The sequence below is a fragment of the Heteronotia binoei genome, chromosome 2, assembly GCF_032191835.1.
Source record: "Heteronotia binoei isolate CCM8104 ecotype False Entrance Well chromosome 2, APGP_CSIRO_Hbin_v1, whole genome shotgun sequence".
NCBI classification, from domain to species: Eukaryota; Metazoa; Chordata; class Lepidosauria; order Squamata; family Gekkonidae; genus Heteronotia; species Heteronotia binoei.
Window position 1 is genome coordinate 195,658,211 of NC_083224.1, and position 15,715 is coordinate 195,673,925.

Here is a 15,715-nt window from a genome sequence, read left to right on the forward strand (position 1 = left end):
TGAGAAGCGGCAGACCCCACAGTGGATGGGAAAGGGGGCCCCCTGACTTTTAAAAAAGCCCCCTGACTTTTAAAATCCTAGCTATTCTTCTGCCTTACTGAGATCCAGAGTTATTGGGTCCCTTTATACTCCTCCGTTCAGGTTGCTTTAAGACAGAACAGAATATTCATGACAGGGTTTTATTTCCCCCCCCCCTTCAAGGACCACATGGTGCGAGAAGAAGCCAAGAGTTTGACCCCCAAGCAGTGTGCCGTGGTGGAGCTTGCCCTGGACACCATCAAGGTAAGCTTTCCTTCCCTACCGCCAAGTTCAGGTCTCCCAAAGAGCATAAGAGAAGCCATATTGGATCAGGCCAATGGCCCATCCAGTACAACACTTTGTGTCACACAGTGGCCAAAAAACCAGGCACCATCAGGAGGTCCATCAGTGGGGCCAGGACACTAGAAGTCCCCACACTGTTGCCCCTCCCAAATGCCAAGAATACAGAGCATCACTACCCCCAGACAGAAGAATGTAAGAGAAGCCATGTTGGATCCGGCCAGTGGACCATCCAGTCCAACACTCTGTGTCACACAGTGGCCAAAAAACCAGGCGCCATCAGGAGGTCCATCAGTGGGGCCAGGACACTAGAAGTCCCCACACTGTTGCCCCTCCCAAATGCCAAGAATACAGAGCATCACTACCCCCAGACAGAAGAATGTAAGAGAAGCCATGTTGGATCCGGCCAGTGGACCATCCAGTCCAACACTCTGTGTCACACAGTGGCCAAAAAACCAGGCGCCATCAGGAGGTCCATCAGTGGGGCCAGGACACTAGAAGCCCTCCACTATCCCCCCCCCGCCCCCAAAAACCAAGAATATGAAGCATCACTGCCCCAGACAGAAGAACATAAGAGAAGCCATGTTGGATCAGGCCAATTGCCAATCCAGTCCAACACTCTGTGTCACATAAGAACATAAGAGAAGCCATGTTGGATCAGACCAATGGCCCATCCAATCCAACACTCTGTGTCACATAAGAACATAAGAGAAGCCCTGTTGGATCAGGCCAGTGGCCCATCCAGTCCAACACTCTGTGTCACACAATGTCCAAAAAAAAACCCCAGGCACCATCAGGAGGTCCATTAGTGGGGCCAGGACACTTGAAGTCCTCACACTGTTGCCCCTCCCAAACACCAAGAATACAGAGCATCACTACCCCCAGACAGAAGAACATAAGAGAAGCCATGTTGGATCAGGCCAATGGCCCATCCAGTCCAACACTCTGTGTCACACAATGGCCAAAAAAACCCCAGGCACCATCAGGAGGTCCATCAGTGGAGCCAGGACACCAGAAGCTTTCCAACCGTCCACCCCGCCCCCCAAGCACCAAGAATACAGAGCATCACTGCCCCAGACAGAAGAACGTAAGAGAAGCCATGTTGGACCAGGTCTCCCAAAGAGCACACTGATCACAGAATCAGCTTGGCCTCCAGTGCTGGATTAAACCCTGTGGAGGCCCCTAGGCAGTCAAAATCTCCAGAGGCCCCTCACAAATTACTTCAGAGTCTTGTGATAAATGGGTTTCCCCTGAACCTCCAAAAGAAAAACAAAGCCAGTCAGGTAGATCCATTCCAGAGTTTTTACTGATATCAGTAGGAGCACTACACCAAGCAAACTTAGGCTTCCCAACCCTCCCGCCCTGGCAGGGGACCCCAGGATTTCCACCCTCTTCCCCCGCTCCCCCAAAAAACGGAAGCGGGGGGAGGGGGTGGAAACGGCGCCGGGGAGCATGGCCAGCCGCCGCATCCCGGAGCCGGCGAGGTCGCCGCACCGCTGCTGCCCCCTCCCCTCCCACCGCAGCTGCTCCTCCGAGATGAACCCAGGCTGAGCCCATCTCAGAGGAGCAGCCAAGAGGCGGCAGCAGCGCAGGGGAGGGCGAGGCAGGCCAGGAGCATGGCGAGCCATGAATCCGGGCCCTTCTAGGACCCGGACTCACGGCTCGCCACACCCCCGGCCCACCTCCACCCCCCCTCCACTTCCACCCCAGAGGCGGAGCGGGCGAGGCGGCAGCGGCGCGGCGGCCTCTTCTCCGCTCGCCGTGGCTGCTCCTCTGAGATGGGCTCAGCCTGAGCCCATCTCGGAGGAGCAACCACGGCGAGCGGAGAAGAGGCGTCAGCTGCGCAGGGGCGGCTCAACGTTTCCCCCCTCCCCCTAGCTCCACCCCATTGTCTCCTGGCTCCACCCCCAAAGTCTCCTGGCTCCACCCCCAAAGTCCCCAGATATTTGGGGGGTTGGACTTGGGAACCCTAAGCAAACTCAAAGCACAGAATAAAGAAAAAACAATTTATACCTCCCATGGTCTCAAGACCATATAAATCATCAAAACCTCCTTGTTATCCCCGGGCCAAAAGAAGCCCGTTTAAAATCTACCAGGGACCGGGCCTTTTCTGTTATGGCCCCTTCCTGGTGGAACCAGCTGCCGGAAGAGGTGAGGGCCCTGCGGGACCTTGCTCAGTTCCGCAGGGCCTGTAAGACAACCCTCTTCCGGCTGGCCTACAACTAGCTGGCACAAGAAACTAAGTGTGGTTTTACTAGACTTCCGCTGTCCTTAATGTTTTAAATGTTTTAATTATTTTAACTGTTTATATGCTTAAACCCTATTTATGTGGGGTTCTATGTTGTGAGCCGCCCTGAGCCACTTGTTGGGAAGGGCGGGATATAAATCATTAAATAAATAAATAAATAAATAAGACCGTACCTCTGTTCCTTGATTGGCTCAAGTACTGAGGGTTTCCAATCTTCCTGACCGCCTATTTCAGAACAATACACATTAGCTCCTTGATATGACCCCCCCCACCCTCTAACATACATCATATGACTATGTAAATGAAGCAATTACCTGGCAAAGCAAGGTATTCCTCCCCCTCTTCCTCCCAAAGGGAGAAGCCTCAGCCAATGGAGAAAATAGAGGCTTTGCTCCATAGCTCCTGTGCGATTGAGCAAGCCTGGCAAAGCAAGCTGTGATGCAGAAGGAAGCAAGAGAGAGGGAGAGGGAACCAGATGACAGCCAGTTGATGGGGACTGATAGGAGCCCTCTGGGGGGCCTGATTCAGCCCCCTGTTTGACACCTCTGCCCTAAAGCTTTCCTGTTTCCCAGCACAACAAGGCTCAGATTCAGGGGAGCGCTGGAAGACCAGAACCCGACCCGCAGCTGATCCCCCAAATCAGCTGTCAGTCAGCGTCTAACCAACAGGCAATCGCCGACCTGTTTGGCGGCTGTCCAAGTCGCTCAGTGCAATCCAAATGTATCGTCGGTCAGCTCGTGGTCAGGTCACTAATGCTGAAAAGGGTATATTCGCCAGTTGAACAGGCTCGCTGCAAAATTCGCTCGCAAGCAAACATGGTGACACGTTTTCAAGGTGAAGCCCCAAATGAATATATTGGTTGCAATTTTTTATTCTTGGCTAGGTTCAGAACATTCTGAGATTGAAATTGGTTTAGGGGGTAATTATTTCTCTATATTTAAATGAAGAAGACGACTGCGGATTTATACCCAGCCAGTATCTCTGAATCAGAGACTCAGAATGGCTTACAATCTCCTATATCTTCTCCCCCCACAACAGACACCCTGAGAGGTGGGTGGGGCTGAGAGGGCTCCCGCAGCAGTTGGCCTTTCAAGGACAACTCCTGTGAGAGTAATGGCTAACCCAAGGCCATTCCAGTAGGTGCAAGTGGAGGAGTGGGAAATCAAATCCGGTTCTCCCAGACAAGAGTCCATGCACTTAACCACTGCACCAGACTGGCTCTTTTAAGGGCAACTCCTGTGAGAGCTATGGCTAACCCAAGGCCATTCCAGCAGGTGCAAGTGGAGGAGTGTGGAATCAAACCCGGTTCTCCCAGATAAGACTCCGTGCACTTAACCACTACACCAAAATGGCTCTCATGGTGCAGTGATGAGGAAACTCAGACTCAATCAACACCTAAAGTAGGTATAATTTGGAAGGAGGGCTTCACCTGAAATCCCCATAGTGTTCGTATACAAGCATTTTTAGAACATCACAATGTCAGAATTGCATTCTTAGAACATCATGTGTTAGAGTTGCATTGAAGTGATTTAATTTATAATTATAAGCATTTGCTGCAGAGAGGGGTTGTAGCAAGAACTCCTTTGCATATTAGGCCACGCAACCCTGATGTAGCCAATCGTCCTGGAGCTTTCAGTAGGCCCTGTAAGAAGAGCCTTGTAAGCTCTTGGAGGATTGGCTACATCAGGCCTAATATGCAAAGAACCTCCTGATACAAAAAAAAATTCTTATTTGCTCTTCCCCCCGCCTTCAACTTTTTCTTCCCCTCGTTAATGACGATAGCCTTTGCAAAAAGTTCACTCTGTTCATGATCCCGTCTTCTCCCCCCCTCAATTTCCCTCCCTCAGCAATATTTCCATGCCGGAGGAGTTGGACTCAAGAAAACTTTCTTGGAGAAGAGTCCTGACCTCCAGTCGCTCCGCTACGCGCTCTCTCTTTACACCCAAGCCACAGACCTGCTCATCAAAACCTTTGTCCAGACTCAGTCCGCTCAGGGTAAGCAGGTGGAACGGGGAATGCGTGTGGAAGCCAGGGGTGTTTCCAGAATGGGGCTGTTCAGAATGACCTGGTATCTCTTCCACACTGGCTGTGCAAATGTTTAGACATGTTGCTTTGGTGGCAGTTGCTACTTCAGAACTAGGATTTTCACTGAGGGGACTAACTGAAGGTAAGCGGTGGTAGCCATTTTGTGGCCGGCTTTGCCTCATGTGGCGGCCATTTTGTGGCAGCACCCACCATGCTAGGTCAGAATTTCAAGAGCACTTCCCCGGAATCCTAACAACAAGGCTACTTTCTCAAGCCTGTCAAATACCTCAGCACAGCTGTAGCACCAACCATAGAATAGCAAGCCCACGGGATTCCTAAACTGGCTGATGGCTCAAAGCCGCACAGCGGACAGGGATGCCTGGTCTGTGTAGGGTTGCCAGTCCCCAGGTGGGGGCAGGGGATCCCCCGGTTTGGAGACCCTCCCCCTGCTTCAGGGTCGTCAGAAAGCGGGGGGAGGGGAGGGAAATGTCTGCTGGGAACTCTATTATTCCCTATGGAGATTTATTCCCATAGAAAATAATGGAGAATTGATCCATGGGTATCTGGGCTCTGAAGGGGGGCTGTTTTTTGAGGTAGAGGCACCAAATTTTCAGTACAACATCTAGTGCCTCTCCTCAAAATACCCCCCTAGTTTCAAAACGATTGGACCAGGGGGTCCAATTCTATGAGCCCCAAAAGAAGGTGCCCCTATCCTTCATTATTTCCTATGGAAGGAAGGCATTGAAAAGGTGTGCTGTCCCTTTAAATGTGATGGCCAGAACTCCCTTTGGAGTTCAATGATGCTTGTCACAGCCTTGATCTTGGCTCCACCCCAATGTCTCCTGGCTCTACCCCCAAAGTCTCCTGGCTCCAGCCCCAAAGTCCCCAGATATTTCTTAAATTGGACTTGGCAACCCTAGGTCTGTGTTGGAAAACACCTGGAGACTTTGGGGGTGGAGCCAAGACAGGGCTGGGTTTGGGGAGGGGAGGGGCCTCAGCATGGTGCAAGGCCACAGAGCCCACCCTTCCAAGCAGCCATTTTCTCCAGGGGACCTGATCTCTGCCAGCTGGAGGTTAGTTGTCAGAGCAGGAGATCTCCAGGCCCCACCTGGAGGCTGGCAACCCTAGGAACTGATGTGAGCAAGCTTGATGATGGTTGGGTTTTTTTGCAGGTGTGGAAAAGCCGCTGCCTTTCTAACCGTTTGCCTCCCTTTCTCTGCCAGGCCCCCCAAAACACCTTGGGTCTGGCTTGGCCTGAGGGCTGCTTGGAGAACTAGAAATGTTGGCTCCCAAACTGGGGACTCCCAAAGACCTCTCTCACACACACACACACACACACACACACACACACACACACACACACACACGGTTGCTCTGCTGTAGGCTTTCTAGGTCCCCTCAGCCATCCAGCCAGGGCTGGCAGGTGGGAGTAGGCCAAGTACTTCACCAAAGCCTCGGCGAAGTTGGAGGGGTGTGTGTGTGTGACAGTGACATCATCACTGACATCATCAGGGCGCACACGCAAAGCATGCGTGAATGTACCACTGAGGGGGCTGAAGGAGAAGGGTTCGGCCTGCGGTGCAAGAACCCCTAGTCCAGCAGGAGGGATTGGGGGGGGGGGGAGAATGACATCTTGTGGGGATGCTCTGTTCACCTTCAAAACCATAGAGTTTGCCCAAATGCCAGAGTGTCTGCACGTGACGTCCCTGACTGATGACATCGCCCGGACATGCCGTTATTGCATCGGGGATGTTGCAGAATGGTGTCCCCGTGACCAGGCAGGGTTTTCCTTGTCAGCCAGCTGGCCAGTGGCAGATTGAAACCCCCAAAAGAGGGACCGGGCAATCCTACTTTGCCGCCATTATAGGAGCTGGCGTTTTATGTAACCTTGGTTTTGGAACCTCCAGAGGAGAGTTTGGAGCCCCAGTTTTGCGTCTGCGGTGGCTGACCTTTCTTTCTTTCTTCTTTCTCTCCCTCACCTGTTGCCTTTCATTCCTCCTGACGGATGTGTTCTCTCGTCTTTCATTTTAACCCTTCTCTCTGTCTCTTTCTCTGTCCTTTCTCTTCCTTTTCTCCCCCTTGACTAGTCCATGGTGGAAAAGGTGTTAGGTTTACACTTAGCGAAGAAACTTATCCTGAAAAGGGTACGTCTCGCGCTCTTCTGAAACTCCTTCCCTTCCCTTTCCCTGCTGCACCCATCCTGGAAAGCCAACCCCACGACACCCTGGTCAGAGCTAGTAAAATTTCCAGAACGTGGACCCTGTGAGCAACGGGGAGGGGGGAAAGGTGGGGCTAAAGGGAAAGAGCCAGTGACTTTGTGGCTCGTGGGCTGATCCAGCCATTTTGGTGAGGTTATCCAACCATACTAGGAAAAGCTGAAGAACTGGGGGGGGGGGGGGGGGGAGATAGGGCTAGTGATTTCAAGTTGGGGGAATCCTAGCGCTGGGGTGTCGATCTCATTTGTTATGAGGGCCAGATCTGACACTTCCACAGGATGGAATGGCAAACAGTCCTAAATACAGAGAAAGTGGGCAGTGAATGCATATGCAGAGTCTTGGAAATGTTTGTTAGCAGATTTAAAGGATCACAATTTGGGGTCTGGTGATTGTTAGTTTGTTTTAACTGGGCTGCAACAACAAGAGGGCAATATAAGTCAGAATAGCAGATGGAGGTCTATGTCGTTAGGTGTGAAGTGCCATAAATAGGAGTCTGTTGTAATATTAGCTCGGGGTTTAAAATGAGGGCATGAGTTTCTCAGAGGTTTAATTTAAACATGTAATACACATATATACATCATTCTAGTTTACCATTAGGAAAAAAATACATTAAAATATAGTGGAAGATGAGTTAGCATATGTAATGAGATAAACAGCCAATATCCCTTATTTGAGTATGTCAATTAAAAAAACATTATGCTGATACACTATTCCAGGGGTGGCCAATGGTAGCTCTCCAGATGTTTTTTGCCTACAACTCCATCAGCCCCAGCCATTGGCCATGCTGGCTGGGGCTGATGGGAGTTGTAGGCAAAAAACATCTGGAAAGCTACCCTTGGCCACCTCTGCACTATTCTAAAAGAGAAATACATTGGAATACTGTGGATATATAGCTATACTCAGTGAGAGTGAGTTTAGCATCTGTAATGAGATAAAAAACCAATATCCCAGTTCAGTCCTGGGGAGGTGTTTGTTCCAAGTCTCATAATAATTTGTAACTCAGCAATTTCTCTCTCCATCCTGTTCTTGAAGTTACTTTGCGGTAAAACAGTTTTGAGGTCACCCATTGAATGCTTCAGAAGGTTAAAGTGTTCTCCCACAGGTTTCTCAGTTCTGTCATTCCTGATGTCAGATTTGTATCCATTTATCCTTGGGCATAGGGTTTGTCCTGTTTGCCCTATGTAAAAGACAGTCGGCATATATCCAAATAACGGGAGGTTTGTGTCAAGGACATCCGGATACCGGATTCAACGCGGAGCAGGACTACGTGGCTTTTGAGGTCGGATTCCACAGGAGTTCTCCGACGTTCTTGAAGTCTAATAGGCGAGGGAGTGTAAGAAAAATGCATAAATATTCCATAGGTGAGGTACAGGGGTGGAGCTCCTTTGCATATTAGGCCACACACCCAATGTGTAGCCAATCCTCCAAGAGCTTACAAGGCTCTTTTTTGTAAGCTCTCGGAGGATTGGCTACATCTGGGGTGCGTGGAATAATATGCAAAGGAACTCCTGCTAGAATTCCACCCCTGGTGAGGTATGAAGCACGCTGTTAGGGAAAGCACTCAGATCTGGTTGGCAAACTTTGGTGCCCAAGAGGCCTGGGTCTTGAACTCTTCATTCTCAGGTGAACAGCCTTAGCAAACCGAGACCCCCCCTCACCCCCCCCAAGGGATCGTTTACTAGCCTTGATCCAGGTGCTCTGCCTGTCCCTACCCACCCACCCAGCCAGCCCTCCTAACGCAAGTGCATCAAATGCATCAGAGTGACCTCTAGGGGGCACACTTGCCTGTACAAACGCTGTATGGCAGATGGAGGAGGCAAGGGGGGAGCTTTGGGGGGGGGGGCTGCTCTCGAAGCGGGGGCGGGGCTGCACCCTTGCTTGCATTTGGCACTTGGACATGATTGGCTCCTGGACTGAGCGGGTATTTGCATGTGGCTCCGGGAAGAAGGAGCACAAAAGGAGGGGAGAAAGGTACAATTGTGTGCACCGTATGACCGACTCCTTACATACTACTGGGAGCGGAAAGAAAATATGCATGGGGGGGGGGGGAGGAGCTCTCTGTCCAGCATGTAAGGGGCAAAGGCTGTGGACCTAAAAGCACTGCCCCCACTCACCCGTGAAGAAGACGACGAAGAATTTGCAGATTTACGCCCCGCCCTTCTCTCTGAATCAGAGACTCAGAGCGGCTTATAATCTCCTGTCTTCTCCCCCCACGACAGACACCCTGTGAGGGGGATGGGGCTGAGAGAGCTTTCCCAGAAGCTGCCCTTTCAAGGACAGAGTCTCAGAGCGACCTACAGTCTCCTTGCCCTTCCTCCCCCACAACAGACACCCTGTGAGGTGGGTGGGGCTGAGAGAGCTCTCACAGAAGCTGCCCTTTCAAGGACAGAGTCTCAGAGCAGTCACAATCTCCTTTCCTTTCCCCCCCCCCTCACAACAGACACCCTGTGAGGCGGGTGGGGCTGAGAAGGCTCTCCCAGCAGCTGCCCTTTCAAGGACAGAGCCTCAGAGCGACCTACAGTCTCCTTCCCCTTCCTCCCCCTCAACAGACACCCTGTGAGGTGGGTGGGGCTGAGAGAGCTCTCCCAGAAGCTGCCCTTTCATGGACAGAGTCTCAGAGCAGTCACAATCTCCTTTCCTTCCCCCCCCCCCTCACAACAGACACCCTGTGAGGCAGGTGAGGCTGAGAGGGCTCTCCCAGCAGCTGCCCTTTCAAGGACAGAGTCTCAGAGCGGCCTACAATCTCCTTTCCCTTCCTCCCCTACGACAGACACCCTGTGAGGCGGGTGGGGCTGAGAGGGCTCTCCCAGCAGCTGCCCTTTCAAGGACAGAGTCTCAGAGCGGCCTACAATCTCCTTTTCCTTCCTCCCCCACGACAGACACCTTGTGAGGTGGGTGGAGCTGAGAGAGCTCTTCCAGAAGCTGCCCTTTCAAGGACAGAGTCTCAGAGCGGCCTACAATCTCCTTTCCCTTCCTCCCCATCAACAGACACACTGTGAGGTGGGTGGGACTGAGAGAGCTCTTCCAGAAGTTTCCCTTTCAAGGACAGACTCTCAGAGCGGCCTACAACCTTCTTTCCCTTCCTCCCCCTCAACAGACACACTGTGAGGTGGGTGGGGCTGAGAGGGCTCTCACAACAGCTGCCCTTTCAAGGACAACTCTGCCAAAGCTATGGCTGACCCAAGGCCATTCCAGCAGCTGCAAGTGGAGGAGTGGGGAATCAAACCTGGTTCTCCCAGATAAGAGTCAACACACTTCACCACCACACCAAACTGGCTCTCAAACGGTCGTGGGTCCATTTCCTCTCTTTGTGGGCAGCCTGTGTAAGAAAAGGGGCATTCAGTCATTGGATGCTCCCCAGCAGGGCTTTTTTTGTAGGGGGGAAACTCCCCCCCGCAGCATGAATTCATCTGCATATTAGGCCACACACCCCCAATGCCAAGCCAGCCAGAAGTGTGTTCTTTCTCAAAAAAAAGCGCCCTTCTTTTCAAGGATGTGCCCCCAAATGCTCACCTGTGCTGGCAAGACTCAAAACCGCTTTCCATTTGGTGCCTCCCTTGCACAAATCACACCTGCAGTGCATGGTTTTGCCACCCTGTTCTCTTAAAATGCAGACAGTTTTCAACATGCACGCATCAACAACCCATCAGCATTATCTGTATAACTGAAGTCCGCTGAATGGACATATTGCGTACAAAAGGTGTGTGGTGACACCAGGCCTTGAATTCAGCAGGAGCTCACAGGAGCACAGCTCCTGAACCTTTCTGAGGGTTCCCCCTGTTCCTCCCCACCTACCTTGTCCATGGAATAGGAGGTGCAGGTGCATAACAATCCCTGGATGAGGAGAGCGGGCAGCCAGCCAGCCCCCAGGGGCTTTGCCACACCCCTAGCAGCCCTCATTAACCCCTGGAGAAGCCCGCGCCACCCTTTCTCTACTTCTGATGTGATTTGGGGTGGCAGGTGCTGGCCTTTTGATTGTGGGATGGGGTAGCCAAGGAGAGCCCCAGGTGAGCGAGGCCTGCTTGGGCTGGATGGATCTCTAGCCAGCCCAAGCAGGCCTCGCTCACCTGGGGCTCTCCTTTCTTGCATCAGGTTGCTTTTAGCTGGGGGGGGGGGCAGCATATGCTAATGAGTTATGCCAATGAGCTCCACCAACTATTTTTCTACAAAACGACCCTTGTCCCTCAGTCTGTGACCCATAAAACGCAGCCTTGTTCTCTAGGCCACATCGATCCCTGTGGAAATCGCAGAACCCAAAAGATCACTCCCCTTCTGCTATATTTCTGACTCCTTGATCTCTCTCCCCTTCCCGCCGCATCCCTTCACACCACTCAGGTTGGACTGCCGTCTAGAGACCATCCAACACTCTGAGGCCGCCCGCTGGCCATCGCAACCTTCTTGCTCTTCCCCCCCCCCCACCACCTTTGCTGCATGTGGAATTCCTCTGCGGAATCGCCTGTTTGAATGACACCCCCTCCCCAATCTCCTGCTTCTTGGAGCATTTATGGGCAAACCGCTGGAGAGGGGAGGGTCCAGTTACCGAATGGGGAGGCAGAGATGGGTTTGCAATGCCGAGGGACTCATATCACAAAAGCTTGCTAGCTCGGAGCTTGGAAAGAGGCGGATTGGGCAGCCCACAGGGCGAGGAGAGGCCTTCGGGAAAACGCCCAAAGACACGGAAAGAGGAATCCTCGGGTTTTTGAGAACCGAAGGTGGTTTGAAAAGGGACGCCCGCTCTGCTCAAAGCGGCAACATCTGCCTTCGGATCCGATTTTTCAGGAGTTTGTACTGTTTCCACAACTTCGGTGACTAGCGACGGCAAGAGCATTGTGGGAAGTGATTTTTTTTTTTGGCTGGTTTTTAAAAAGTTCAGAATAATTTTATTTCAGAAACCCATATGCAAGATAACGAATCAATTGACAGTTTACAAATAGATTGTCCCATGTTACTATAAGATATAAAAATAATTGGTACTTATTAATGCCAAACCAAAAAAACTAGAATTAGACGCACCCTGTCCAAAAATACCACAAGCAAAATAATCTAGAAAAGGGGAAAAGAAGAAGAAGGATATTGCTGCGACCTGGTCTCGTCCTGCCACCCAGATTGTGAGCAGTTTTATCCAAGATAAAATATTCCCACCACTTACTCAACTAAACAACCGAGGGAGGCAAATTTAGAAGAAGAATTGCAGATTCATACCCAGCCCTGCATCAGAGACTCAGAGAGGTTTGCAATTCTCCCCCCACAACAGACACCCTGTGAGGTGGGTGGGGCTGAGAGAGCTCTCACAGCAGCTGTCCTTTCAAGCTCTGGCAGGACAACTCTGCCAGAGCTATGGCTGACCCAAGGCCATTCCAGCAGGTCCAAGCGGAGGAGCGGGGAATCAAATCCGGTTCTCCCAGATAAGAGTCCACACGCTTAACCACTGCACCAAACTGGCTCTCCAATTTGTTGCTATTGCAAACTTTGCCGCTGTTAGCAGCAAGGATATCAACTCCTCCTCCTGCTCACGTATCTTAAAGTCCTCCCAGAGATTTTGCTGCGAACACAAAGCCAACTGATGGCAAGAGATGCACAGAGGTGGTTTGCAACCCCCGGCAGTCGCTCATCTAAACACCAAGCAAGGCCGACCCTCGTTAGCTTCCCAGATCTGATGAGATCAGCCTATCCTAGACTGCCCATGTCAGGGTGCCTCTGAATAGCTCTGAAGCAAGAAGTTTGATCTGAGTCCTTCTTCATGCGGGCCGGGAGGGTCCAAAATGGGAGAAAACCGCAGGCTAAGCCAGCGGGAAAACTTCCCGCGTCGCATCTTCAGGAATTAACATTCTGCCTTTCACCGCGCAGGGTCCGGTGTGGATGACCCCGTCGGAGAAGTCTCCATCTACGTCGAACTGTTCACCCATCCTGGGACAGGAGAGCACAAAGTCACCGTCAAAGGTCAGTGTGCTAGCATGGAAAACAGAGACCTGGAACTTACTGGGTTTGATGCACTACTGGGGTGTCGAACTCATTTGTTATGAGGGCCGGAACTGACATAAATAAGACCTTGTCGGACCGAGCCGTGTTGGACCGGGCCATGTGTGTACCTATTTAAGATTCGGTAGCAGGGATATTCGGTAGCACCGAAGAGCTTGCGATTCGTTAGATGGCGAGTGCGTATGAGAAACCTACAAATCTTATAAAGAACACAGACAAACACAAATATATATATTTTAAAAACTTAAAACATGCTTTAAATGTTAGCACTCGTTGGTCTTAAAGATGCTTTCTTTGTATTTTTTTTTTTTTTTAGATTTATATCCCGCCCTTCCCACGAATGGCTCAGGGCGGCTTCCAACAATTTAATCAAACATAAAATTTAAACAATATTAAGTATAAAACAATTAAATATTTAAACAGTTAAAACTTTAAAACAGAATATTTCAATTTCCTGTAAACAGATGGCTGGCCAGTTACATCAGTTGTCATCATAGCTAGGTGTAGGCTAGCTGGAAGAGGGTCGTCTTACAGGCCCTGCGGAACTGCGCCAAGTCCCGCAGGGCCCTCACCTCTTCCGGCAGCTGATTCCACCATACGGGGGCCATAACGGAGAAAGCCCTTTCTCTGGTGGCTTTCAGACGGGCTTCTTTTTCTCCCGTGGGATCCAGGGAACTGGGCAAAGGAAGCTCTGGCTCTTCCCTTCTTTCCCCAGGGCGCTGGGAGGGGGAGGAGTCTCAGCGAGTTGAAGGAAGAGAGGCTTGGCTCAGTAGCTCTACTGTACGATTGAGAGAGCCTGGCAAAGCAAGCTCTGCCTTCCCCCCCCTTCCTCCCCAAGGGAGGAGTCTCAGCCAATGGAGAAAATAGAGGTTTCGCTCTGTAGCTCCTGTGCGATTGAGCAAGCCTTGCAAAGCAAGCTGTGTTGCAGAAGGAAGCAAGATATAGGGAGAAGGAAGCAGATGACATACAGTTGCTCTGGAACCTGATAGGAGCCCTCCAGGGGCCTGATTCAGCCCCTGAATTGCATTTTCGACACTCCTGCATTAGTTCAACACAGAACATGCTTTATTGCTGCTGCATACTAAAACAAGACAACATGGCGGACCACGCGCCCGCTTATATTCATGCAAAAAGAGGCTACCCCAACTTGCCCTACCAAATCACAGCAGTCAAGTTTCGCGCCCTGACCACTCCTTGGTTACTTTAAAAGATTCCAGATCTCACACGGAAATATCACACGGCTAGCACTCCTGCAGTCGCTTGGATGCCCGCAAAGGTTTCCCGCCATGCATCCAGTCCAATATACCAATTCCCCACTAGGCTTCTTCCGTCATGGGAGCTCTTCCCCCCCCCCCCACGCTTCCATCCGATTTTGCACAAGCTGCCACGGGGCTGCGACTCACCTTGCCTCTTTCCCGCGGCAAGTGGAAACCAATTTTCAAAGGACCTTGCTTGCCGTGGGAAAGGCGCGACGCAAGTCACAGCCCCACAGCAGCTTGTGCAAAATTGGATGGAAGTGTCGGGGGTGGGAGGGCGAGGAGAAGAGCGACGCCAGAACAAGCCTAGCAGAGAATCGGTCAGAATCACACATTGCAGAATGAAGACAGTATCCATTAGCCGTGGTTGAGAAGGGAAACCTCCCTGTGCAGAGGCAGTCTACCTTGACATACCACATTTTACAATAAGAACATAAGAAGAAGACTGCAGATTTATACCCCGCCCTTCTCTCTGAATCAGAGGCTCAGAGTGGCTTACAATCCCCTATATCTTCTCCCCCCACAGCAGACACCCTGTGAGGTGGGTGGGGCTGAGAGGGCTCTCCCAGAAGCTGCCCCTTTCAAGGACAGAGTCTCAGAGTAGCCTACAATCTGTTTTCCCTTCCTCCCCCACAACAGACACCCTGTGAGGCGGGTGGGGCTGAGAGGGCTCTTCCAGAAGCTGCCCTTTCAAGGACAGAGTCTCAGAGTAGCCTACAATCTGTTTTCCCTTCCTCCCCCACAACAGACACCCTGTGAGGTGGGTGTGGCTGAGAGAGCTCTCCCAGAAGCTGCCCCTTTCAAGGACAGAGTCTCAGAGTAGCCTACAATCTGTTTTCCCTTCCTCCCCCACAACAGACACCCTGTGAGGTGGGTGGGGCTGAGAGGGCTCTCCCAGAAGCTGCCCTTTCAAGGACAGAGTCTCAGAGTAGCCTACAATCTGTTTTCCCTTCCTCCCCCACAACAGACACCCTGTGAGGCAGGTGGGGCTGAGAGGGCTCTTCCAGAAGCTGCCCTTTCAAGGACAGAGTCTCAGAGTAGCCTACAATCTGTTTTCCCTTCCTCCCCCACAACAGACACCCTGTGAGGTGGGTGTGGCTGAGAGAGCTCTCCCAGAAGCTGCCCCTTTCAAGGACAGAGTCTCAGAGTAGCCTACAATCTGTTTTCCCTTCCTCCCTCACAACAGACACCCTGTGAGGTGGGTGTGGCTGAGAGAGCTCTCCCAGAAGCTGCCCCTTTCAAGGACAGAGTCTCAGAGTAGCCTACAATCTGTTTTCCCTTTCTCCCCCACAACAGACACCCTGTGAGGTGGGTGGGGCTGAGAGGGCTCTCCCAGAAGCTGCCCCTTTCAAAGACAGAGTCTCAGAGTAGCCTACAATCTGTTTTCCCTTCCTCCCCCACAACAGACACCCTGTGAGGTGGGTGGGGCTGAGAGGGCTCTCCCAGAAGCTGCCCCTTCAAGGACAGAGTCTCAGAGTAGCCTACAATCTGTTTTCCCTTCCTCCCCCACAACAGACACCCTGTGAGGTGGGTGGGGCTGAGAGGGCTCTCCCAGAAGCTGCCCCTTTCAAGGACAGAGTCTCAGAGTAGCCTACAATCTGTTTTCCCTTCCTCCCCCACAACAGACACACTGTGAGGTGGGTGGGGCTGAGAGAGCTCTCCCAGAAGCTGCC

The 15,715-nt window shown here is 51.7% G+C and overlaps 1 protein-coding gene across 1 annotated transcript in view; it reads left to right on the plus strand.

Annotated features, from left to right (window-relative positions):
• Positions 1 to 15,715, plus strand: part of UNC13A (unc-13 homolog A) — a 230,988-nt gene that overhangs the window by 204,820 nt on the left and 10,453 nt on the right. The window contains exons 40-42 of the mRNA XM_060233129.1: positions 202 to 282; positions 4,414 to 4,561; positions 12,655 to 12,747. Coding sequence (XP_060089112.1) covers positions 202 to 282; positions 4,414 to 4,561; positions 12,655 to 12,747 — 322 coding nt within the window. The remainder of the gene's footprint in view (positions 1 to 201; positions 283 to 4,413; positions 4,562 to 12,654; positions 12,748 to 15,715) is intronic.